This window comes from Xenopus laevis, chromosome 6L, assembly GCF_017654675.1.
Source record: "Xenopus laevis strain J_2021 chromosome 6L, Xenopus_laevis_v10.1, whole genome shotgun sequence".
Taxonomy (NCBI): Eukaryota; Metazoa; Chordata; class Amphibia; order Anura; family Pipidae; genus Xenopus; species Xenopus laevis.
Genome location: NC_054381.1, coordinates 22,543,270 through 22,570,351, shown reverse-complemented (window position 1 = coordinate 22,570,351; position 27,082 = coordinate 22,543,270). Strand labels below are relative to the sequence as shown.

General features: G+C 40.5%; 1 protein-coding gene across 4 annotated transcripts in view; it reads left to right on the top strand.

Annotated features, from left to right (window-relative positions):
* svil.L (supervillin L homeolog) overlaps positions 1-27,082 on the top strand; it is a 196,560-nt gene that overhangs the window by 164,529 nt on the left and 4,949 nt on the right. For 3 of the 4 annotated variants that reach the window (XM_041565826.1, XM_041565828.1, XM_041565827.1), the window contains 20 exons: positions 1,753-1,824; positions 3,252-3,402; positions 4,200-4,286; positions 5,148-5,234; positions 5,945-6,122; positions 7,100-7,272; positions 9,423-9,578; positions 11,148-11,284; positions 13,639-13,786; positions 13,879-14,024; positions 16,194-16,369; positions 16,757-16,904; positions 18,021-18,297; positions 19,910-20,058; positions 20,465-20,570; positions 21,884-22,091; positions 22,322-22,455; positions 22,766-22,921; positions 23,215-23,358; positions 25,826-25,947. In XM_041565826.1, coding sequence (XP_041421760.1) covers positions 1,753-1,824; positions 3,252-3,402; positions 4,200-4,286; positions 5,148-5,234; positions 5,945-6,122; positions 7,100-7,272; positions 9,423-9,578; positions 11,148-11,284; positions 13,639-13,786; positions 13,879-14,024; positions 16,194-16,369; positions 16,757-16,904; positions 18,021-18,297; positions 19,910-20,058; positions 20,465-20,570; positions 21,884-22,091; positions 22,322-22,455; positions 22,766-22,921; positions 23,215-23,358; positions 25,826-25,947 — 2,955 coding nt within the window. The remainder of the gene's footprint in view (positions 1-1,752; positions 1,825-3,251; positions 3,403-4,199; positions 4,287-5,147; positions 5,235-5,944; positions 6,123-7,099; positions 7,273-9,422; positions 9,579-11,147; positions 11,285-13,638; positions 13,787-13,878; positions 14,025-16,193; positions 16,370-16,756; positions 16,905-18,020; positions 18,298-19,909; positions 20,059-20,464; positions 20,571-21,883; positions 22,092-22,321; positions 22,456-22,765; positions 22,922-23,214; positions 23,359-25,825; positions 25,948-27,082) is intronic. The other variant, XM_041565829.1, reaches the window with a different exon arrangement.

Sequence of the window (27,082 nt, the reverse complement as noted above, 5' to 3'; positions counted from 1 at the left end):
TCACCTGTTGTTCCTTTACATCATTAACCACTTGGTAGATATTTTCGGTCTATACTGTATATTGGGAAGGTCCAGCCTGCAGCTTTTGTTGCAGGATGTCAACACCTACTGGATTGTTGCAAGTTTGACATCTCTCCTTTCTTCACCCGCTTAGAGCAGGGATCCCCAACTTTTTAACCTATGAGCCAAATTTGACTGTAGAAAATTGTGCAGAGCAACACAAGCATGCAAAAAGTTCCTGCGGTGCTAAATAAGGGCTGTGATTGGCAATTTGGTAGCACCTATATGGACTTGCAGACTACAGGACTCTGTTCGGCAGTACACCTGGTTTTTATACAACCAAAACTTGCCTCCAAGCCAGTAATTGAAAAATAAGCACCCACTGGGAGCAACATCCAAGGGATTGGAAAGCCACATCTTGCTCGAGCCACTGGTTTGGGATTACTGTTCTAGATCTATAGCCCCAGCTTTTCTACATTGGAACAGTTTGCTCCTTCTTTGAAGTCTGGTCATAATCCCATGCACATTAAAACCACATCAATCTACTCTTCACTTTGCCATGAGAACAAGTAACCTGCAACCAAGTCTTCATTCCCCACTTTTTATTTTTAGGGAGCATGAAGACTGAGCTGTATGGAGGCCAATGCTTTAGATATACCTTTGCTATTGACTGGGAGAGAGTATTGTTACTTTCACACATCTGACAGTGTTTGGAGAAATTAGGAGGGGGTGGCATCAGAGGAATGGGAACACATTTATTCTGGGAATTCATCTTTCTGGACAGGAAACTATACACAAAGAGGAAAATTGCAGTTTTCCACTCTGCTGAAATCTGACAGCCAGTTAATCTAGCTGCAGACAGATTTGGGCTCTGTTTCATGTGTGTTTGGGTATGTTGTTGCATATTTTCCTTTATCAAAGCCAGTTATGCCTTAACATTTATGCTCCTTTAATGCGGGGGGGGGGGGGGTTATGTTAAAGGGCAGAGTTGCCCTCATCCATTAATCCTTAACAACCAATGAAACATTTTCTCTGTCTGTATAAAACCAGTAAAAGGGTAACTGTTGATTGGTTATTGGGTGGTGGTAGAATTTGTCTGTGATGCTACATTTACCCCTTCCCTGTTGCTGCATGTACTGCTGTATGATGAGTAAGGAAGAGGAGGAGGAAACTTATTTTTCAACAATTAAATATTTTAAGGGAAATGATGCACAATTTCTCGATAGTGTTCAGGGGCAGTGTTCGTATTTGGGTTATTGTGTGCCCAGAGCTCTCTTTCCTTTGCATGTTTGCTTTCTGTGCACTCAGGACATTCTTTGAATGCAAGTCTGTGTTTATACATTATAGTGCAGGGTGCTTAGTTCCATCCTTCAGCAAAGCCATAGCTAAAACAGCCCTTCTAGAAGTTGTAATTATATGGTAATCCTCTTCTTCAGTATGGCAGGTCCTTCATGTGGAAAGGCAAAGTAAACTATCAGGGCAGAACTTATTATGCATATGACACTTAAGATATTGTTACTGTAGAGGTCATACTTGTTTTACTGGCATGACAATGGCCAAGCTCTTGGTCTTGGCACTGGGAAATGCAAATCCCAACAACTATTGTGCATACATATCTGTGTTTGAGCCACTAAAGCTGCTGGGAGCTGAAGTTATAGCAGTAGTGGAGCTTTGTTCTGTTCCTTTTACTTTTCAGCCTTCTCTGTCTCCTGTCCTTTCTTATCTCTGTCTTTCTCTTCCTTTGCCTTTAAGGTCAGTAATGCTACTACCCTCGGGCAGTCCAGCCCTGTGATGTTCGATGAGCGTCACCCCTGGAGATGGAAGGTGATTTGACATCAATTTAGTCTGAAATGGTTTATTTTCCCTTTCTTATTTAAAATCAATGGGGTTCCCATCATGGACAGCCTTTCAAAAATGAAAAACTAGTTTTTTTTTGTAGGCATGACATAGACATGGGATAGCAGTGTATTCTAACTTGTACCATTTGGTATTTACCATATATTGTAAAGTAGCTGCTTAATTCCAGCCAAGTAGAAAGATTGAATGGAGGTATCTGTTACTGGTAATACCTTCAAGAGAGTGATACTCCAAAAATCTGTAGTATACCAAGCAATGTGGCATGAAGTATGGCTTCTCTCCAACTCCCCTTTTGGGAGCTACGTCATTACTTTAGTTCAACTTTCCTAGGCCAATAAACTCTCCTGACTCCCATTCCATCTTTTCTCCTTTCATTTGCTCCTATACCTGTGCACATAGACTGGCATACGCACACCCTGATCTGGTAGAAAATGAGATGTTGCTAATCCATTGAATGGTCACCAGGGCACGGGTCAGTGTCTGTGCTTGGCATTGGCTAAGACAACTTGGCAGAGACCATTTTTTTAAGCTATCTTATATCATGTAGTGGATAAAGGTCAAAAAACAACCGTCTAGACAACCATATAACTGCCAGTCGGCCATCTGCCCCAGAAATTATCCTGTACATGGCAGAATAAGCTCCTAGATCTTTTTTTAGTCTCTCTTTTATCATATAAGCATTGCAATGGATACAAAGCCAATTGTTATAACCTTTCTCTAAAGCATTGCTCTCCAACCCCTTGTATGTTGATCCCAGTGCAGGTGCTTATTTTTGAATTCCAGGCTTGGAGGCAAGTTTTGGTTGCATACAAACCAGGTGTACTGCCAAACAGAATCCCTTTTTTTTCATTATAAATAACATTGGGATCAACCATCATTTTTACAGGTCAGGCCAGTAAAATATCGGCCAGGTTGCAACCCTATTTGGCACCCCAGGAACTTTTTTTATGCTTGTGTTGCTCCCCAACTCTTTTTACATTTGAATGTGGCTCACAGGTAAAAAAGTTTGGGGACCCCTGTTCTAAAGGTTTGAGAAAAAGTACATAGAAGAAGATTATAGGTACACGTTCCCCCTTAGGAAGTACACTAGTATTTAATGTAGGTATTTAATATATGTATCATATGTATTACAATTTATTTATTATTTATTTACTTCATTTACTTTTTTTCTTTTCTTTCTCTTCTATTTTAAGCAATGTTTATAACAATGTTGATATTACCTTTTGTAATTTGGAAAATGTAATAAAAATCTTTTTTTTTTAAAAAAAAAAGAGAAAAAGTACAGACATCTGTATTTTAACACTGGTCTTCATGTTAATACGTTGTGAGCATTTTTGGATAGCCATATACTTTTTTGGAGGGTCACTAGATTTATTTATTTTTTTCTCTTGCAGCAAAGGGTGACTGATGGCAATGGGGTTCACATGTCTATTGAAGAAAGGAAGCAGCAGATCACAATTAGGGAGGAGTCCTGGAAAACCAAAGGCATAGGGGCAGCAAATGATTCCACGCAATTTACAGTAGCCGGACGAATGGTTAAGAAAGGTTTGTATTGAATAACTTTGGCTTCTGCTCAGAGTGGCCTCAACTTCACCTAGAGACATTTTTGTAATATATATTGTGTATTTACCTACCAACAGAGCATTTTTACGTAACATTTCCATTGTTAATTGATGTATCTAATGGAGTAAACAGGCTTTATATGGGAATTTAACTGAGAGTTCATGTATTAGAATTGATTAATTTCCTATGCATTAAACCATTTGCTCCAAAAAAAAAAAAAATGATATTAAAGATTAATCTTTTTTAAGGTTTGTTACCTTCGTAGACTCTCCCACAATATGTAATTTAATCATTGCCTTCACTTTACTCAAGCTATGCAGTATTAAAATACCATGGTCCAACTTAGTAGGCATCAGTGTTGATCTCTAATAGTTGGGGCAGCCAAGGGAGGTGACACCTATGATGTAATTAATTTTATGGTTTAATCAAGAGCACACAAGGGAATTATATATACCATAGATCTGGCTATAGTTTGAGGACCATTCAAAAGAAAGGTAAAATCTGTAAAAAAAAAATCTTATAGTTTACTGCATCAGATTACATTTTTAAATATGTAATGTTTAGGGGGAAACATCCTACCCAGTAGCTATAATCAAATAGTGTTCTTCCTTTCCCATTCTGTTATCTTTAATGGCTGTAATTATAACAATGGATCCCACTGAAACCCATTGCTTTCCGTCAGGTTTACATTATTTATTTTTATTCCTTCGGAGAAGGGTGGCAGAACTAAAAGGTCTGGTTGTTTCGATAAAGCGCCAACTTATGTTTGTCTTCTCTAGGCCTGGCCTCGCCTACAGACATTACCCCCGTTGCATCACCAATGTCTCTCAAATTTAAGACAACCCCAATCTCCAAGCCTCTGGAAGGTAAGCCTGGAAGTAATTTTCTAGTAATGTTCATTTACGTTCACAATTACTGCGCTACTAAAGCGTTCATCTGCTGCAGCTTCTAAGTATCATTTGTGGATAAAAGCTCTGGATAACATTAGGATCAGATGCTCCTTGCAGCAGTTGCTTGGAAGCGAATAGTCATTCCCAAATCTCACATGTACTTACCTTCATTGGTCTCCAGGGATATTTACTTGAGCAGACAGTCATTTTCCCCAATTCTCAACCAAACCGACCTTCAAATTGGGCTTTCAGGAGTATTGAAGGAGAGCAAATATTCATTCTAACCAGAACTTCAAGATGGGTTTTTGGGGGAAATTAGGGAAGCAAATAGTAATTCTCCCCAAATCTTACCATAACTGATCTTCATCTTGGACTTAAGGGGTATGTAGGGGGAGCAAATACAATTTTTGTCCAATTTTCACTCTTATTGACTTTCACATTGGTCTTCCAGGAGTATTTAAGGGAGCAAACAGTAATTGTCCCCAATTCTCACCCTAATTTACCTTCAAGTTGTGTTTTCAGATGTATTTATTGGTAGCAAATAGTCATTCTTCCAAAATATTACCCTAACTGACCTTCAGGTTGGGCTTCCATTGTATTTAGGGGGAACAAGTAGACATTCTATCTAAATCTCAACAAAACTAGTCTTCAGACTAAGCCCTCCTAAGCAGTTCCACAACCAGTGTTGTAACCTGGGACCAGTAGGTGGACCTGGTAAGGATCCATTACTCACCATTGCACATGATCCACATTCCCCCTTCCCCCTGCTTTTACATCTAGGTCTACTAATTAGGTCTTGCAAGTTATTGTGGTAAATAATCTTCTTAATTCTTCCAGAAATTGAAGCAAGACCTGATATGAATTTGGAATCTGACAGGAAGTTAGATAAACTTGAATCATTTTTGGGAAAACTGCACAACAAGGGTGAGTTTCTCAAACTTTTATATCTTTACTTTTGTTGTGACTGCAGTTCTGTTGCCATAAAGCCATCTGACCCGAGGTGTAAAGGTGTTAGTAGCATCCCATTATTCACAATTCTATCACTGCTGTGTTTTGGTTCTAGTTTGGTTATATCAATATTGTGAAAGAGAAATTTTAAGTGTGGCCAGTCTAGTTTTTTACCTATATCTTAGGTATATTGTTTACAATCATAAGTCTATTTTAACAGTATGTGGTCAGAAAGCTAAATACTACCACTAGCAATACCGTCTTAATTTTTATCTTCTGAATGTGTCTAATGGAAATTCCTGTGAAGGTGTTACTGTCTCATCATGTGGTTTCAGCCTTGTGAAATACTTCATTGTTCTGTGGTTTTCCCTCCACTACTTTCATCCTTATCTTTTACAACGTTCCTAGATTATTATTGTCATTCCAATACAGTAGTCCAGCAAGGTGGCACATGCAAGAAATGCTGGGAATGCGGTCTGACACCAATAGGAACATGGCCATCGCACCACTATACGAATAGTCCACGTGGATGAATGTATTATATTCTATACCACAAATATAAACTCTCAAGACAATGTTAAACTATGTAGATTAACATTTGAGCAAGAGTGTCCGTAAATCTGTTCTTGGATCACTTGTTCCACACTTTTGGGGTTTTATTATGACTGGACCATTTCTATCTGCAGTTGGGGGCCTACAGGAAACCACATTGTCAGTCACAGGCAGATCAGTGAAGGAAGTGATGAAGGTTGACGATGACGAAACGTTCGGAAGGTTCTACCGTCCTCTTGAATTCTCCACTGCCCAAGTGCCGTTTGATTTTGAAGATGATTTTGATCTTCTATTTAGTTCGGAAGAGCCAAAGTGAGTAAATGTCCTTCTGCATTTAAAGTTTTCCTCAGCATGAAGAGGTTTCATTGCAGAAGTGGGAGATGTCAATGGCTGTGACATCCCTATATGGGCCACTGAATTTTCCCAACTCCTCTCTTGACTTTTCCCAGGCTTCTGACAGACAGGGTCTGTAACTCAGCACCTTCCCTCCTTGGTGTCACTATGGGGTTCCATATATGCAGCAGTTTTTCATTCTCCACCCACTGTGGCTTAGAACAGCGGGATGAGGAGAGAGAGACGTGCAAGCTTTAACCGGAAGCCTATTGCTTTTTTGACATTCCAATTGCTTCACAGTTGAAGTACCACAAAACTCTGCATTAAGGGGAAATATTCAGCATCTATCTGGTGGAATACAACAGAGATTGGAAGGGTTTTCGTTATGTTTAGTTGTACCGAATGTGACGGGAACATGGAAGACACTACTATATTCCTATAGTTTTGTATTCCTGACTCATAATCTCTCTATTGTCCTTTGTCATTGATTGTAAACATACACATTAAGACTTCTGGACCACGGCAGGGTTGGTTGCCTAAGAAGTACCAATGACTGCTTCTCGCTTAGCCATGCAAACCATTATTTCTACACAACATTGGTTAGTATTGGTTTCCCAAGCTATGAGTTAGCTATTAAATATCACCAAAAAAGAAAAATATATTGAGGACTTGTCTGATTTTTGACATTTGTGAAATGTTTTCGTGACAGCATCTTAACAGGCTGTATTTTTAATTCTGCTTGCTTTATGGTAAAGTTGCTGTACCGTGTTAGCCACTAAAAATGTTACAGGGCAACCCTTTTGAAATGAAAAAAAAAAGGTTGCCCTGTAACTTGTTTTATGGTAAAACGTCAATAAAATATTTGAAAAACAAAAAAAGAAAAATCTGTCAACTCAAAATCATCAGCCATAGATTTCTTAGCTCCTGAGCCAGTCTTTCCATGTGCTTGAACCTAGGCTGACGTCGGCGGTAGCAGAACACAAGCGTGCCGTGAGACCAGCCCGCAGGGTGCAAGCTTCAGGGAACCCACTGAAGATGCTTGCGGCCAGAGAAGACATCCTGCAGGAGTACACAGAGACTCGGCTGAACGTGGCATTCATGGAATCCAAGAGAATGAAAGTAGAGAAAAGTAAGATCCATGGTGGTTAAATAAAAGTTAACTCTGTGGTTGGTCTACAGAAAGATCCTCAAATGCCTCAAGGAGCAGGGGCTGCACTTACATTCACAATGGGGTTACTCTTGTATAGGTTGACCCAATGTTGTCCACTCAGGGCAGCCATCAGGGGGGAGAGTTGTAGGGGGCCCGAGGGTAAGGGGGGCCCGGCCACGCCACACTTGATTAGCCGGGCCCCCCCATCTTTCTGACTTTGCTGACTTCAGGAAGGCATGGACGTTTAAGCGGCCATGGCTACTAATTTACTCATAATGTAGGTTGGGGGGCCCTGGCCACCAATTTTTTTTTTTCTCATGTGGGGTCCTAGCCACCAATTTTTTAATGGGGGGGCCCTGGCCACAAATGTTTTTTTATGGGGGGGCCCTGACAACCAATATCTTTTTATTTTAATTAACATGTGGGAACCCTAGCCACCAATATTTTTTTACTGTGTGGTGGGGGGCGGACCTGTGGGGTGGGGAGGGCGGACCTGTAGGTGGGGCTTGCGGTGGGTGCAGCCCAGGGAATTTTGTTGTATGGGGCCCTGCAATTTCTGATGGCGGTCCTGTGTCCACTTGATCTCCATATATAGGCCAACATCTGTGCTGTCCAGCTGATTGGCCCACCAAAATGATGCTTTGTTATTATCCAAAACAGCTTTGCTTCCATAAAGCATTGATCTTCTCATTTGACTGCTGGTCCAAATCTGGAAGGCTTTCAGATTTGTTAATTGCCAGGACATACTGGCATGCATTGACTTTCTGCCCAGACAGCCCTGTATGTTGCAATTTTTGTACACATCCTTATATACCGTAATCAGATGCTCTGGTTACCCAATTCCCTATAAACAGTTATAACTCTTCTTCAGATTCAGCTGCCTGTGTGTTTGTAATATTCCTGTTTCAGAGAACACTGGGTCACATAAATATTTATTCCGCACTAGCCAAAACCCATCGACATTGCTTTTTTATTGAGTTCACAGAGATTTTAACTACATAAAACAAAACATTTATTAGCAACTCATTTTTACGATTGTTTATCCTCCGTGGGATTGGATAGCTGTGATTATGCAAAGGTACCGTCACTATAAATTGGATGGAGGTCGGGTGAATAGATGAGGGACTGATGGTAGAGGTGCAGTTGCTCCCCCTACTGGTGTCTTTTAATATAATCATTAAAAGCCTTGTCCGTTGCAGAGAAGGACAGGTATGGGATCTGTTATCCAGAAAGCTCAGAATTACAGGAAGGCCATCTCCCGTAGACTCCATTTTAATCAAATAATGATTTTCTTCTCATCTGTAATAATAAAATAGTACCTTGTACTTGAGTCCAACTGAGATATAATTTATCCCTGTTTGAGACAAAACCCGCCTATTGGGTCCAATGAATGTTTAAATGATTTTTTAGTAAACAAGTTATGGAGATTCGAATTACGGAAAGATACCTTCTATGGAATACCCCAGGTCCCGAGCGTTCTGGATAACCGATCCCATATCTGTATTTCTAAAACATAGTTTGGTATATTACAATGTATGAAATAACTGTAGGGCAGGGAGACTGACATTCCTGTTGTGTTGAGATCTGGTGTTTCATATCTATATTTAAAGGGCACGTAAAGGCAAAAAAATAATATCCCATTTTTACATTCTTTAATGAAAAAGAAACCTATCTCCAATATACTTTAATTAAAAAATGTATACAGTTTTTATAAGAAACCTGACTGTATGCAGTGAAATTCTCCCTTCATTTACTGCTGTGGATAGGAATTGTCTGACGGTCCCTAACTGCTGAGCAGGGAAACAATCATACTTATGAACAGCAGGGGGAGCCCCCGCCTTACTTCCCAGCCATGCAGAACTCAAGCAGCTTTGTTTATGATGATCCCTAAGCAGCCCAGACCACACTGAGCATGTGCACAGTCTTAGTCTTGCAAAGATGTATAACAAAGTTACAAGATGGTGACCCCCTGTAGCCAACTTTGAAAGCATAAATTATTTCAGTAAGTTCATGTTTATATTTATTATACAAAATACAGCATTTCTAGCCTTATTCTATTTTAGACTTTACATGCCCTTTAAGATCAGAATGGTTATTTTCCAATTTTCTTTCCTTCCTATCACCTAAAGTGTCCAAGAACTCAAACTTCTCGGAAGTGGCACTTGCCGGCCTGGCAAGCAAAGAGAATTTTAGCAGTGTAAGCCTGCGGAGTGTCAACATGACAGAGCAGCACTCCAACAACAGCGCCGTGCCATACAAGAAGCTCATGCTAATTCAGATTAAAGGTATGTGCCCATATAAACACTGACGTATTCCACAATGCCAAAAATAAGCTCCTGGTGGAGAAAAAGACTCTAATCACTTGATATAGTAAATGTGTAAGTCAAGGAACCTTACCACACTCTTATTCTCCATGGAAGAACACTTTGTTTCTTGTATTGTCGTGCCATAGTTCAGAATCAGAATCACTTGGGAGAAACATTCCAAGATTTATGCTCCCAGTTTGGAAATGTGACGCTAAAGCAAAGCCATTCATGCTGGGAATCTGTCACGAAAATGAGTAGCTTAAAGGCAAAAGGAACCTTTAATAGTGTTTTATCCCTTGTGGAACCAGTGAGAGCTTGGCTTATTATGTACAGAGGACTCCCTTGGGTTTATTCAATAACAGAGGTGCAAATATGCACCAATGCAGTAACCCTTTACCCTTCAGTAACAATTTATTGCTTGCAATGTGGTTTACCATTAAGTTAACTTTTAGTATGTTATAGAGCAGTGATCCTCAACCAGTGGTTCGTGAGTAACATGTTGCTCTCCAAGACCTTGGATGTTGCTTCCAGTGGTCTCAAAGCAGGAGCTTTTTTTTCAATTCCTGGTTTGAAGAAGCTTTAGTAACATAAAAACCATGTGTACTGTCAAACATAGCCTCCTGAAGGTTGCTAGTACACATACTAGCTATGAAATAGCCAATCACAGCCCGTATTTGGCACAGCCTGGAAACGTTTGGCATGGTTATGTTGCTCTCCAACTTTTTTTTGCATTTGAATGTGGCTCACCCCTATTATAGAGTGACCAATTATAAGCAACTTTTCAATTGGTCTGTATTATTTATTTGTTATAGTTTTTGAATTATTTGTCTTTTTCTTCTGACTTTTTCCATTGAGGCATCTAAAAAACACATCCTCTGTAAGGCTACAAATTTGTTACTGCTACTTATTAATACTCATCTTTCTATTCAGGCCTCTCCTATTCATATTCCAGTCTCTTATTCATATCAATGTATGGTTGCTAGGGTAATTTGGACCCAGGGCCGGATTTACATAGCGGACGCCCCTAGGCCCACTGCCATTTGTCGCCCCTGTCCCCCCCCTTTATTCGTGAAAATTTTCATGGAGATTGTATCTCCTGTGCATCCCCAGTGTTTTTGAACCAATGTGGGTGTGGTTGGGCAGCATGCCGCCCCCCTAAAATCCTGCCACCCTAGGCCCGGGCCTAGGTGGCCTTCCCACAAATCCAGGCCTGTTTGGACCCTAGCAAACGGATTGCGGAGAGCTGCTGAATAAAAAAGCGAAATAACTCAAACGCAAATAATAAAAAATGAAATCCAATTGCAAATTGTCTCAGAATATCACTCTCTACATCATTCTAAACATTAACTCAAAGGTGAACAATCTCCCTTTTCTGAAAGTATAAGTTAGATTGGTTAATATGGGTTATATTTATACCTTTCTTGAAGGCTATTTTAAAAATTAATTCAAGCTCTGTCGGAAATGGTTCCGTGTAACTGCATCCCATCGTCCTGTCCTAAAATGTTTTGGTAACAGAGAGAAATAATTGCAGGCCATTGTTTTGTTTAGGACGCAGGCACGTTCAGTCGAGGCTGGTGGAACCGCGTGCTTCTTCTCTGAATAGCGGCGACTGTTTCCTGCTGATCACCCCGCACCACTGCTTCCTGTGGGTCGGAGAGTTTGCAAACGTCATTGAAAAAGCCAAGGTTTGTATCCCTGATAGGGACGACATTTGTGGCCCCTCCGTTTTTAGTTGATGGACATGTTGTGATTGTCAAAGGGACATCACAGTGGTGCTGTATCAGCTTTAATACTATCAAAGGCCAGGATGTGGTCCATTTATTCCCCCTGCCTCTCGGCATGGTAACACTTTGAAGCTGGTCTGTTATCAAACCAGGAAATCCGCAGGGAAGGACATCTACTATCACTATATACCAGTCAGGTTTGTTTGGAGAGCTGTTTAATTTCTGCAGAGATGCTCACGGACTTGGGGTTAATTCAGGGTTATTGCAGCTTAGGTTTAGAGAACTGTCAGTTCTTCAGTGGAACCAAATTCCAGCCCATTCGCCGACTCTGGGATAGACAGCTGTTCTATCCAGTGACCTGTTCCCCTCTGTCCTGAGGGATGGGATGACTTCCTTATTAAGCGTATTGGAAATGTTGGCAGGTTTGCTGAAATCAGCATTTTATTGGTGTGTGTATAATAAGTACAAACCCACATAGACAAAAGGCTCTTCTATCTGTGGCTGTGAGCTGGAATTATTCACTCATATCTAAACTTGTTGTATGAAGAACCGTTGGGAAGGTAGATATATAAAGAGCTAAAGGGCATCTCTATTTTATGCATGGAATGTTTTGTTAAAGGGCTGGGTTTAGTTTTAGTGTCTAAGTAACTTTTCAATTGGTCTTCATTATTTATTTTTATAGTTTCTGAATTATTTGCCTTTTCTTCTGACACTTTCCAGCTTTCAAAAGGTGCTCACTGACCCATCTAAAAAACAAATACTCTGTAAGGCTACAAATGTATTGTTATTGCTTTTTATTACTCCTCTTTCTATTCAGGCCTCTCCTAATTCTATTCCAGTCTCCTATTCAAATCAAAGCATGGTTGCTAGGGGAATTTGAACCCTAGAAACCAGATTGCTGAAATTGCAACCTGGAGAGCTGAATAAAAAGCTAAATAAATCAAAAACCACAAAAAATATAAAATTAAAACCAATTGCAAACTGTCTCAGAATATCACTCTCTACATCATACTAAAAGTTAACTGAATGTCTTCTTTAAACAAACCACCTTATAGGGAAAAGGAATAGGGTTTTTTAATATATATAAAAGTAAGTCAGTGGTTTGGGTTCATATTCACTGTGGAACAAGGCTTGAAGTATCTGCTCCACCTTCAACTCCAGGTGCCTGCTCTGCCGTCACAGATAAGATATTATAGGCTTTAGATGCTCCAGTAGGGAATCACTCCCACTCCCTGAGATACAGTGCCCTTCTATTCCATTATATACACTCAAAGACCCATAAAAACAATGGCTTGACTTACAAATAAGCATCATGAACCCCGTTCACCAAGAATAGAATTCATCACCAACAATAAAATCAGCGTTTCCTTTAGATCCTTTGTTGAGCATCAATTTTTCCCCTTTAAGTAAAGATCTAAGCATTACATTAAAGGGATACTGTCATGCGAAAAAAATCATTTTTCAAAATGAATCAGTTAATAGTGCTGCTCCAGCAGAATTCTGCACTGAAATCCATTTCTCAAAAGAGCAAACAGATTTTTTTTTTTATTCAATTTTGAAATCTGACATGGGGCTAGACATATTGTCAGTTTCCCAGCTGCCCCTGGTCATGTGACTTGTGCTCTGATAAACTTCAATCACTCTTTACTGCTGTACTGCAAGTTGGAGTAATATCACCCCCTCCCTCCCCACCCCCACCCCCCAGCAGCCAAACAAAAGAACAATGGGAAGGTAACCAGATAACAGCTCCCTAACACAAGATAACAGCTGCCTGGTAGATCTAAGAACAACACTCAATAGTAAAAACCCATGTCCCACTGAGACACATTCAGTTACATTGAGAAGGAAAAACAGCAGCCTGCCAGAAAGCATTTCTCTCCTAAAGTGCAGGCACAAGTCAAATGACCTGGGGCAGCTGGGAAATTGACAAAATGTCTAGCCCCATGTCAGATTTCGAAATTGAATATAAAAAAATCTGTTTGCTCTTTTGAGAAATGGATTTCAGTGCAGAATTCTGCTGGAGTAGCACTATTAACTGATGCATTTTGGGGAAAAAATACATGTTTTCCGATGACAGGATCCCTTTAATGTTGGTTTCTCTGGCAAAATTTATTTCACATAACTAGGACATTAGAGTCTTCTTCATAACCTACATGAGGACCCCAATGTGGTACCACCAATTGCTTAGAATTAGTAGGACCCAGTCAAGTGCTTGTCTATGACAGGTTACTGACCTGAGGTTATTCCGCTGTCTGTAGGAAGTACATTTGAGGTGTTTAGCATCACCAAAGGGCTAAAATATTTACCTTGTTTAGGCTTCTGAGCTGGCATCAATAATTCAGACCAAGAGGGAACTCGGATGCAGGGCATCATATGTCCAAACCATTGAGGAAGGAATAAATACCCACACGCACGGAGCCAAGGATTTCTGGAAACTGTTGAGTGGTCAGACAGAATCTCAAGGTAATAACAGGATTTCGTCACTGTCTCACTTGCATTAAATCTATTGCAAACAATTGTAATCTAAAGGGTTTTTTTCTGTTTCTCCACCCCAGCTGCCGGGAACCCAGAGGAGGATGAGAGATATGAGAATGCCATCATAGAAACAAACTGTATTTATCGATTGCTGGATGATAAACTGGTCCCAGTTGATGAGTTTTGGGGCAAAGTACCTAAATGTTCACTTTTAGAGTCTAAAGAGGTGAGTTGTCTGGTCTCACACCAAAGTTTTATTGTAGTACTGGTCTCTGGATTTAATATTGGGTCCTGGGTGGACTTGCAGTGGCGCTAACTGGGTGCACTCTATGTCCAAGAATACTACCCTTGTCAAGGCTCACTACTCCTACTGCACTTTAAAGGGTAGTAAAGAGTGACTTGCACACCTATGCAAACTTGCTTACAGATTTAATAACATATGTATAAAATATATACTTTCTTTTGTATTTTCATTGTTGAATAAATGCCTGCACTAGCTTATTATAAAAGAAGATTTTAGTTATACCATATGGCTGTTGAGTATTTTAGGCCCTTATTACGACAGTGGTGGAAAACCTAAATATTCTATGGCCATACGGTATAACTAAAAGTTCTACTTTATTCTTAATCGAGTGCATTTTTATGCTATCGGATATTCCTGCTGCATTTTGTAAAGCTCAGCTGAACTGCTATAATATGGTATGCGGTTTAAAGGAGAAGGAAAGCTACCGAAGCATTTTATTGCCAATAGATTAGCCACAATAGTGCAAGCTAGAATGCTATATTTATTGTGCAGAATGCTTTACCATACCTGAGTAAACAGCAGAAGCTCTCTCTGTTTGTTTAGGATAGCAGCTGCCATATTAGCTTGGTGTGACATCACATCCTGCTCACTCATAGCTCTGGGCTCAGATTACAGCAGGGAGTGGAGGAGGGAGGGAAAGAGGAGCAAACTGAGCATGCTCAAGCCCTAGCCCTGGAGGTTTAAGCTGAAAACAGGAAGTCTGATACAGAAGCCCATGTGTACACAATAGAAGGAAAGAAATGTAATTCAGAGCAGCATTACTTTGAGGGTTTACTGGTATATTTATGTAACGCCAATCGGGGCTATCCACACCATAGTCACTTTTCAGCTAGTGAGCAGAGCATGGGTTACATTGGACTCTCCCTTCAGGATCCGGGCCTTCACTATGTGGAAGCTTTCCCTCTAAGGTGTAGTGCAACTAATACTACCAGGCTACTGTGCATACAAACATACAAAAGATTGGGCGCCAGGAGGTTCTTATTATGCAAACAAAGAACTGTTTTTTAGTCAGAGACAATGACCTCAGGTTTACTCACATCACAGTGGTTAGAGGAAAAAGGCACAGTCACATCACATGCAGCTTTACACATGCTGACACTCCCTTAGGACAGACTTGACAGGCATCCCACTTCACCTCTGCGGCATATTCCTGTAGTGGTCTCTGGATCAACCTCAGGGCAATCATCTCTCCTGATTTTCTCTCCACTGGGATCCCTATACTACAGGCAATATGGCCTGGGAGAGATACCTCCAAACTATCACTCCTATGTTGGAGCTCAGAGCTGCTTTTATCTAGCTCAACCCTGACTACATTACACTCCTAGAGTGTACTAGTACTGGGAGCTCACCTGCCACTTTCTATTCCTCATTCACAGGGTTGCCTGGTCCCCGACTTGGACACATGCCTTTCTGTACCCAGGCTCCCCTGGGCACACCCAGCTGGATCACCATCCAGAGGCCAAAGTGGAAGAGGCCACTCCTTACACACACTATAGTGCAGTGTGGCAGGAAGTTGTCATTACCCCTCTTGGCCAATAACACTGAGCTACGTCAAAAGGGAGGGGCCTTTAAGCCATTGGGACAGATTAGCCCCCTATGGGCTCTTACATTAATATAGACCTTTCTGGTAAAGTTTACCTAATTGTAGCCTTTCCTTATCCTTTAAAATAATGTAGGGAGCTCCCTGCTATTTATGGGGCTGGGCACCCCCAGTGATATTAGACCACGCATCTTGGGCTATGATGAACACTCCTAGTTTCTTTCTAAAGAAAACATGAATGAATTATACATTGATTCATATATTTAATTAGACAAATAAAAAAGGCAGCCTTAAAAAATAAAGATCTGTAAAGAAGAGTCGCCCCCTGCTGTTCTTTGAGATTCTTGAAATGTTTTGCTCTGTCCCAGAGATAAGCGTGAGGATGATATGTGGCTCTCTACAAGGGATATTTATGACAAGTAGTCTGTGCTGGTGAAATACTGTTCCTGATGTATTGGAATGAAAGGGAAGGGTAGTATTTGGTGAAGATGAATAACTCATTATTGTGCAGTATTTGTACATTTTTTTTGTTCTTCTCTCCCTTTCTGTAGGTGCTGGTGTTTGATTTTGGAAGTGAAGTGTATGTGTGGCATGGGAAGGAGGTGACGTTGGCACAGAGGAAGGTGGCATTTCAGTTGGCTAAACACCTGTGGAATGGAGCTTTTGACTATGAAAATTGTGATATCAATCCTTTGGACCCTGGGGAATGCAATTCTCTCATTCCAAGGTAGGGTATAGTATGAGATACTCCATTACATACTTCTAATAATGCTCTGTATGAATCCTTCAACTGAAATAAATGTGTATTTAACACAAGCTGAATATAGGGCTTTTCCTTGAGATGTTTTCATGCTGCATCCCTGTAGTTTTTGTTATATTCTTTACAGCCTAGAACCACACAATTGAAGTCAGGTTTCATTTTGCACATAAACTGGCTACACACACACTCAGATAGTCATTTGGTGATGTGGAAATCATCTTTTCCAGATTTTTGTCATTCTGGTGCTGAGCCAGAGTGAGCTGATCCAGTCATTTTGCCACAGATTCTATAAATTCATACAGTGTGTTAATCTTCAATCATGTCGATGTTCTCACAATAATCTGTGTTATCCAGAAAAGGGCACGGGCGTCCTGACTGGGCAATATTCGGACGGCTGACCGAGCATAATGAAACCATACTGTTCAAGGAAAAGTTCCTGGATTGGACAGAAATGAAGAAACCCAATGAGAAAATTGTCTGTGAAGGCCAACCAAAGCTAAAGGCAATTACACATTCATTCATTAGATTGACAACATTTTTTTGGCATTAATATGGGATTCTGAAGAGGGCAGTTTTCTTTTGGAAATCACTAGCTTTTTCTGAGCAGGGGCACATTCCCAGTCCCCTATAGTAAGGCTATTGTAATTAAATGCTTATCAGATATTTATATCAGATAAGCCTGGGACCTGTTATCCAGAATGCTCAGGGCCTGGAGTTTTCCAGATTAGGGGTTTAACCATAATTTGGATCTCCATTGCTTAAAGGGATTCTGTCATGATTTTTTTGATGCCGTTTTTATTTCTAAATTACACTGTTTACACTGGAAATCAATATAAAATTGAATTCCTGAACCATAAAGTTTATTTTTTTTTATTTATGATATTGGTGTGTAGGCAGCCATTTCAGGTCATTTTGCCTGGTTATGTGCTTTCAGAAAGAACTTTAGGATGGAACTGCTTTCTGGCAGGCTGTTGTTTCTCCTATTCAATGTGCCGCAATGGGACCTGGATTTTACTTAGATCTACCAGGCAGCTGTTATCTTGTGTTAGGGAGCTGCTATCTGTTACCTTCCCATTGTTCTGTTTTTAGGCTGTTGGATGGGAAAGGGAGGGGGGTGATATCACTCCAACTTGCAGTATAGCAGTAAAGAGTGATTGAAGTTTATCAGAGCACAAGTCACATGACTTGTGGCAGCTGGGAAACTGACAATATGTCTAGCCCCATAAACAAATCTGTTTGCTCTTTTGAGAAACAGATTTCAGTGCAGAATTCTGCTGGAGTAGCACTATTAACTGATGTGTTTTGAAAAAAACACGTTTTCCCATGACAGTATCCTTTTAAGTCTACTAAAAAATAATTTAAACATTAAATATACCCAATGGGATTGTTTTGTATCCAATAAGCATCGATTACATCTTAGTTAGAATCGAGCAGAAGGTACTGTTTTATTATTACTGAAAGAAATTTAAAAATTGTAATTATTTGATTGAAATGAAATCTATAGGAAATTAGCCATCCTGTAATCCGGAGCTTTCTGGATCACGGGTTTCCAGATAATGGATTCCATACCTGTAGAACAGTTAATTGCCCTTTGTAATAAAGCTTTTCCTAATGATAGGAAGAACCGGAATCTGACGTGAAGCCTTATGACATCATGCTGATGGTCCCAGTTCCTCAGAAATCTGTGGGCACAGTCCTTGATGGGTTAAACATAGGCCGCGGCTATGGAATGATTGAGGGGGATGATTGCCGCCAGTATGAGATCACTACCGTCTCCGTCGATGTGTGGCATATCCTAGAGTTCGACTACAGCAGGCTACCCAAGCAGAGCATTGGCCAGTTCCATGAGGGAGATGCCTATGTGGTTAAATGGAAGTACTTTGTGAGCACAACAGGTGAGAACTGATCTGTTATGGAACTTGGGCATTGGCAGGAGAATGTTGCATGTTGGCCCTGCAGACTAGACGCTTAATGAAGGGGACAAGTCTGTGTCACTGCTCCTAATCTGAGCTGTGTTTGAGCTACAGCCGATGATTTCCCGTAATTGACAGGCCCAGCATTATTAGATGTATTGAACGGAAAATGGGCCATTGCTCTTCCCGTTGTCTAATTGGCTCGGCTTGCTTTTCATGGCTAAATTGTCTTAATGAGATCCTTAGAGCGTTCTCAATTCTAGATTAACCTTTCCGCTTGCCATAAATCTGCTCTGACGTCCGAGATGTAATTGCCATTAGCCACTCGTTATTACAGCTTCAGATTCATTTTACCCTCACTTTGCTTCCAGTGAAATGGTTACGTCTCTGCTGTACCTTCTATACATTGCCTTTCTCTGTTTGTCAGATGCCCAAAGGGGGTCCCAGTGAACCCCTGCTTTTTTACTTTTATTGTAGAGGTTAATGGCTTTCTCTGCTACTAGATATGTTGCATGTTTGTTTATTAAAGAAAGCAAAACACCCCCAGGCGTATTTCCTACCATTGGTGGGAATGTCTACCAGAGCAGATGCAACATTGCCACACTCATCAGGAATTATTTTGAGCTAGATTAGGGAGATAAAAGAAATGTAAAGTCTGATTAGCTTCTATATCTATGTAATTGTGCTGGTGCCAATGTGTTAGGAGAGCAGAACATGATCGCAAAACATTCCTATTCTCACAAACTTAATTTTCAGCTACTTGGCACTTTTTTTTTCAAATTCATTATATTAGCAGTTTAATAACTTCTCATATCTTTAAGGCTTATATGAACAAACTATCCAATCATAGATGACAAGGAATATTAGAGGGTGGGCAGCCCCCATCTACTTCCAAGTTAGAAAATGACCTTTCACACTCACAAGAGGGAATCATCCGTACCACCTTGAATCATCCGTACCACCTTGAGCTGGGCAGTATCGGGCTGATCCGATCGTGGGCCCTAGGGCCCAACGATCGGATCCTAACAAATAGTAATGGACGGTCGGATCGCGGGACCGCATCAACAAATAGATGTGGCCACGATCCGACGGGACTTTTCATCCCATCCAATCGAGGCCAGATCTCGATCGGGGAAACCCGTCGGGGGCGCCCCATACACGGGCCAATAAGCTTTTATCGGGCCGTGTATGGCCACCTTTAGATAATATGGCTGAGAACACCATTTCTCAGCTCTACTGGTTTATGGATGAGCAGGACAAGTTCGTGTAGCCGTAGTTCACATTAGTTGTAACAATAGGTGCCAGGTTTAGTAACCCATAACAACCATTAGCCGCAGGTAGAATTTGTAAGTCAAAAAACAAATGCTCATTGGTTATTATGGATTATTAGATCTTTTGGATATAAAAGTCCAAAATGAAGCACTTTTAATGTTAAATAAGTTAAAGCGGCAGAATCTAAAGTACAGGGCAGTAAGGGAATGGTGATATCAATGGCTCCAACGAATGTGCTTCCGCGCAAAACAATTAAATGTATTTGTGTCTACAAATGTAAGTGTCTTCTGAGACATGGCCTGGTGTTCCTCTGTATGTGCAGTTGGACAGCGACAGAAAACTGAGCACGTCCGGATAGCGGGGAAAGAGAAGTGTGCCTACTTCTTCTGGCAGGGAAGGAACTCCACCGTCAGTGAAAAGGGAACGTCAGCGCTGATGACTGTGGAGCTGGATGAAGAGCGAGGAGCCCAGGCAAGTCCCTCCAACTCTCCTTTATCTCCTTTAATTCCAACATTTCTTCTTTACCTTCTCTTGAATTTGATGTAGACCTCATGTTGTCTTCAAGGGGAGTTAGATTTTTATCATTTGTAGGATTGGAACTTGTATGATCTGAGTTTGGACATTCTTGCTCTGGGTTACAATAAATACAACAGGCTGTACATCTTTATATTTATTCTCACACCAATTAGAAACATTTAAATGTGTAAAAATGGGATCGATCTCCAGTCTTGGTGTGACTTAGCGTAAAGTTAGGTTCCTCAACCTTTGGTATAATATGTTCTTGGTTTTCCTGAAATGGGTAAAATATAGTTTGGGTTATTATGGAATACATATAACATGTACATTAATTAACCATGACCTCCTTTATCTTCAATAGGTCCAGGTGCTCCAGGGAAAAGAGCCCCCCTGTTTCTTACAGTGTTTCCAGGGAGGAATGATTGTTCATGCTGGAAGAAGGGAAGAAGAGGAAGAGAACACGCAAAGTATGTATTAATAATACACGAGTCCTGAATAACCTGTGCAAGCACCATCTCTCCCTACTATACCTGCTATCCCACAGTCACACTCCCTTCCCAGAGATTATTATCCCACTTTTACTATAGGCACCATCTCTCCCTACTATACCTGATATCCCACAGTCACACTCCCTTCCCAGAGATTATTATCCCACTGTTACTATAGACATCATCTCTCCCTACTATACCTGCTATCCCACAGTCACACTCCCTTCCCAGAGACTATTATCCACTGTTACTATAGGCACCATCTCTCCCTACTATACCTGCTATCCCACAGTCACACTCCCTTCCCAGAGACTATTATCCACTGTTACTATAGGCACCATCTCTCCCTACTATACCTGCTATCCCACAGTCACACTCCCTTCCCAGAGACTATTATCCACTGTTACTATAGGCACCATCTCTCCCTACTATACCTGCTATCCCACAGTCACACTCCCTTCCCAGAGACTATTATCCCACTGTTACTATAGGCACCATCTCTCCCTACTATACCTGCTATCCAACAGTCACACTCCCTTCCCAGAGACTATTATCCACTGTTACTATAGGCACCATCTCTCCCTACTATACCTGCTATCCCACAGTCACACTCCCTTCCCAGAGACTATTATCCACTGTTACTATAGGCACCATCTCTCCCTACTATACCTGCTATCCAACAGTCACACTCCCTTCCCAGAGACTATTATCCCACTGTTACTATAGGCACCATCTCTCCCTACTATACCTGCTATCCAACAGTCACACTCCCTTCCCAGAGACTATTATCCACTGTTACTATAGGCACCATCTCTCCCTACTATACCTGCTATCCCACAGTCCCTTCCCAGAGACTATTATCCACTGTTACTATAGGCACCATCTCTCCCTACTATACCTGCTATCCCACAGTCACACTCCCTTCCCAGAGACTATTATCCACTGCTACTATAGACACCATCTCTCCCTACTATACCTGTTATTCCACAGTCACACTCCCTTCCCAGAGACTATTATCCCCAAGAGTATTATAATATATCTTACGAATATGTGGCATATAATTGAGCTTTCCCATGCACTTGCTGTCTTTAATCGCTAAGTTATAGAAAAACTATTGAAAGACTGTTTTGGACTATTAGTTGTTTCTTATTATTTCCATTTCTAGACTGAATGTGTTATCTAAAACTAACTGCTATCAAGAGTTGGGAAAAGATTAATTTTCCCTTACAACACATTCTTATTACCTTGCACAAATGTTTGTGATATATGTTATATCTACATTAATCTCACAGGTGACTGGAGGTTGTACTGTGTCCGTGGGGAGGTACCTGTGGAGGGGAACCTGATGGAAGCCGCCTGTCACTGCAGCAGCCTGCGCTCTAGAACCTCTATGATACTCCTTAGTATAAATAAAGCGCTTATCTACCTTTGGCACGGCTGCAAAGCCCAAGTGCATACCAAAGAGGTGGGAAGGACGGCAGCCAATAAAATTAAAGAGGGGTAAGTTGTGCTACATCTGGTATTACTTGGTTTATTTCTAAGCAACAATATGGATCCCTTTCAGATTGGGGCTGGGGAAATATTCTGTTTCTGTTCTGCCCTTAAACTGCCATTGCTTATTTTGAAAAACTGTTTTCCATGCCATAGTGTTTTAATTATTCTCTGTGTGTTCTGAGAGAGTAGCCCAGCTATGTGTTGGTAAGGAGTAACTTGCCTTTTGCCCATTGTAGGTGCCCGCTGGAAGCCGGTCTGCACAGCAGCAGTAAGGTGACCATATATGAATTTGACGAGGGCTCGGAAACCCCGGCATTCTGGGATGCGCTGGGAAGGCGAGACCGCAAAGCTTACGACTGCATGTTGCAAGGTAAATCATTTCCACAGAAGATGCTGACATTGGCATGTTTATTACTTTCAATACAAGCAGTGTTATTTTTAGCGGTGGTTGGAAGCAGCGATGTCTGGGCCCCACCAATCCCGGGACCCAAAGTAGCAGCAGGTCTGCAAAGAATATTTACTATTAATCATGCACATTCTCTGCACATAGGAGCCTGTTCAGTCAGTGTGGAATTGGCAGTGTTAGTGTTGTGTGGTATGGAGTGTATATACTTGTTGAGTACTTTGCACTGCTCAAATGTAAACCATGTAAAGCACAAGGTGATTTGTTATTGCGGCAGATCCTGGGAAATTTAACTTCACACCGCGACTGTTCAGCCTCAGCAGTTCATCGGGAGAGTTTACAGCAACAGAAATCCTGTATCCTTCCAGGCATCCGAATGTGGTAAACTCCATGCCCTTTTTACAAGAAGACCTTTATACAGCCTCCCAACCAGGTACCTTCCCGTCCTTCATTGGCACTTAAGTTATGGGGGGAACTTACAGCCTTGTGTATATAGTCAATAATGTATCCCTACAGTAAAGTGCCGCTGGGATATTCCATGATCAGATACTGTAAATGCACACGGTTGCCGGCCAAGTCATGGAATCTGAATATTAAGCATTAATATAATTTAATTTATACATTCTCCATAGCAGGGATAAATAAACCAGAGTGTGTGTGCATGAGCGTTGCCTTTATATATGATTGTGTATTTTATTTTAATAAATGTTATTGTTTGACTGGCAGCTCTATTTCTCGTTGACAACCATCATGAGGTGTACCTCTGGCAAGGTTGGTGGCCGCCTGAGAATATAATTACTGGGTCTGCTTGTATTCGGTGGGATTCGGACAGAAAAAGCGCAATGGAGACTGTGCTCCGCTACTGTAAAGGTAATGGCTTGGGGAGGGGGTGGTCTGTGCTGTCATTAAAGGAGAACTAAACCCTAAAAATGAATAGGGCATTCAGTCTAAAGTTTTAGTTTCCCAATAGCAGCAATGATCCAGGACTTCAAACTTGTCACAGGGGGTCACCATCTTGGAAAGTGTCTGTGACACTCACATGCTCAGTGGGCTCTGAGCAGCTGTTGAGAAGCTAAGCTTAGGGGTCGTCACTAATTATCCAGCAGAAAATGAGGTTGGTCTGTAATATAAACTGATGCTACAGGGCTGATTATTAAATTCTGATGCTAATTACACTGGTTTCTGTGCTGCCATGTAGTAATTATCTGTATTAATTACTAATCAGCCTAATATTGTGACATTTCTATTCTATGTGTACTTTATATTGTGAGTGGGTCCCTAAGCTCAGTAAGTGACAGCAGCACAGAGCATGTGCAGTGTATCAGCAGAAAAGAAGATGGGGAGCTACTGGGGCATCTTTGGAGACACAGATCTTTACTGCTAAAGGGCTGTGGTTGCCTTGGGCTGGTACAGAAGCACAAAACATGATGTACAACATTTCTAGCTACTTCTTTAGTTTAACTTTCCTTGTCCTTTAAGGCAATCTTCCTACATGGTTATATACTGTGTATTTATCTCTGCTAAGCCTTCAGGTCCACCTAGAATAACTGTAAGCCTCTGAGGCAAAACTTTTTCTTTGTGAGTGAGTTTGCTGTGTGTTATCCATTTTGGAGTGGTGACATATTTGAAGATACTGATCTAGACATGTCCTTGGACAGATGGAGTCTTCATGCATTTAGATTTCTCCAGCCAGAATGATTGATTCATAGGGGGCAGATAATATTCACCTATGAAGGGTCTCTTAAAGGGCATGTAAAGGAACAAAAATAAAATCCCATTTTTACTTTCTTTAATGAAAAAGAAACCTATCTCCAATATACTTTAATTAAAAAATGTGTACCGTTTTTATAAGAAACCTGACTGTATGCAGTGAAATTCTCCCTTCATTTACTGCTGTGGATAGGAATTGTCAGACGGTCCCTAACTGCTGAGCAGGGAAACAATCATACTTATGAACAGCAGGGGGAGCCCCCGCCTTACTTCCCAGCCATGCAGAACTCAAGCAGCTTTGTTTATGACGATCCCTAAGCAGCTCAGACCACACTGAGCATGTGCACAGTCTTAGTCTTGCAAAGATGTTTAACAAAGTTACAAGATGGTGAACCCCTGTAGCCAACTTTTAAAGCATAAATTATTTTAAATAAATAATTAACTGCTTGTGGTGCAGTAAGTTTGTTTAGTATACAAAATACAGCATTTCTAGCCTTATTCTATTTTTGACTTTAAATGGGAACTATCACGAAAATGAAACTATTTAGCTTCATCATACTGAAATAAGAAACTTTCTAAAAACAATCAATTAAATATTCTGCATTATTTCTGCAATAATTACGTTTATCTTCACTATCCCTCTCTCTGCATCTGTTTCTCCTCATTCTGTCTTCATGCAGCAGTTGGGTGTCAGATGAATGATCCAATATATCTTATAGGGGGGCTCCTTTTGCCTAGAAGATGTATTAGAGCTCACTCTATTAAAATCACCAGACATCATGTCTCTCTACATGCAGAATTTGTGCAAAAGGCAGTTATTTTGTTAGATTTTGTTTGTACTGGAATCAGTTATTCGAGTGAGCTCTAATTCATCTGCTAGGAAAGGGAGCCCCCCTATAAGATAAATTGGGTCTAACTGTCAATGACTATCTGACACCCAACTGCTGAATGAAGACAGAATGAAGAGAAACAGATGCTGAGAGAGGAATAGTGAAGATAAACTTGATTATTTCAGAAACAATGCAGAATTTTGAATTGATTGTATTTCTTACTTCAGTATGAGGAAGCTTACATTAAATTTAAATTTTCAAGATAGTTCCCCTTTAAAGTGGAGGGGAGACACTGAAAGAACGTGGAGAAAACCTAATGGGACAGAACTAACGGGAATAACAGATCTCTAGTGCACATGTATGATTCTCTGTATTTGCTTTACTTGGGTTTGGTTGGGTGAAGTTGCCAAGTACCTAGAGGGTGGGATTTATTTAGACTTCTCATATTTACATTGGATCTTGTACGTATATTATGTTGTAGTGCAGGCAGGGGTATATACTGCAGATATACATTATAGCCATCTGTATACTGAAATTCTATCTATATTGTTCTTTGCCAGTGTTCAGTAAATTATGAATGGAAATAAATGGTGCATTATAATCAACCTGCCTGCAATGAGTATAGTCATTTATTTGTCAAACTCATCCCCTTCTTTTAAACTACATCTCCCAGGATCCTTTTTTAGCCCAAATCAGTCAGTGGAATGTGAAGTGGGAGAGATGCAAGAGTTATAGTAATTATAAGAGAGAGAGTTATAGTAATTATACTACTAAGTGATTAAACGTTTTAATTTTAGGTAAGAATGTCAAGAAACTCCCCAAGTCGTACCTAATCCATGCTGGGCTCGAGCCTCTGACCTTCACCAACATGTTTCCAAGTTGGGATCATAGAGAAGACATTGCCCAAATCACAGAAAAGGTAAATATGCTCTGGAATATGACAGTTGCAGCTCTTTTGGGCTGCCCAGCTTGCCCCGTAGCCAACTTTATCTTTAGCATGATTGGGGCAAAACAGAATCTGTGAGGCTGATATCTAGAAACCTAGAAAAATTGCATTAAAAATATTAAAGTGCTTAGTAGAGCTCAATCAACCGTTTTACTTTTTACCCCCAGGCCTATACTGTATCAGGGCTGAGCTATTAATGGCCACATCAATATTATATACGCTGTACAGGTATTGGATCCATTATCCGGAAACCCGTTATCCAGTAAGCTCAGAATTACGGGAAGACCATCTCCCATAGACTCAATTTTTTTCAAAAAAATTTAAATTGGAAAAAAAAAATTTCCCTCTGTAATAATAAAACGGTACCTTGTACTTGATCCCAACTAATATAATTAATCCTTATTGGAGACAAAACAATCGTATTTGGTTTATTTAATGTTTGTAAATTTCGGGTATGAAGATCCAAATTATAGAAAGTAATCTGGAATAACAAGCATTCCGGATAACAGGTCCCATACCTGTATGTACAATAATATCTTTTTTTTTTCCCTCAAAAAAACATATTGTATGATGGTACAGATTACTGTCATGTTGTAGTCTACATTCAAGCGTAAGCTGCCATATTGTTTACCTCTGTGGAGGAATTCTCTGTAGACATTGGGCACTAGAGAACCACTTAAAGGGGGGTTCACCTTTAAGTTAACTTTTACCGTTATACAACGGCCAGTTCTAAGCAACTTTTTAATTGGTCTTCATTATTTATTTTTTATAATTTTTTCATTATTTGCATGTTTCTTGTGACCCTTTCCAGCTTTCAAATGGGGGTCACTGACCCCATCTAAAAACCAAATACTCTGTAAGGCTACACATTTATTGTTATCGCTACTTTTTATTACTTATCTTTCTATTCAGTCCTCTCCTGTTCATATTCCAATCTCTTATTCAAATCAATGATTGGTTTCTAGCAAGCAGATGGCTGAAATTACAAACTGGAGAGTTGCTGAACAAAAATCTAAATAACTCAAAAACCACAAATAATAAAAAATGAAAACCAATTGCAAATTGTCTCGGAATATCACTCTCTACATCATACTAAAAGTTCGTTTAA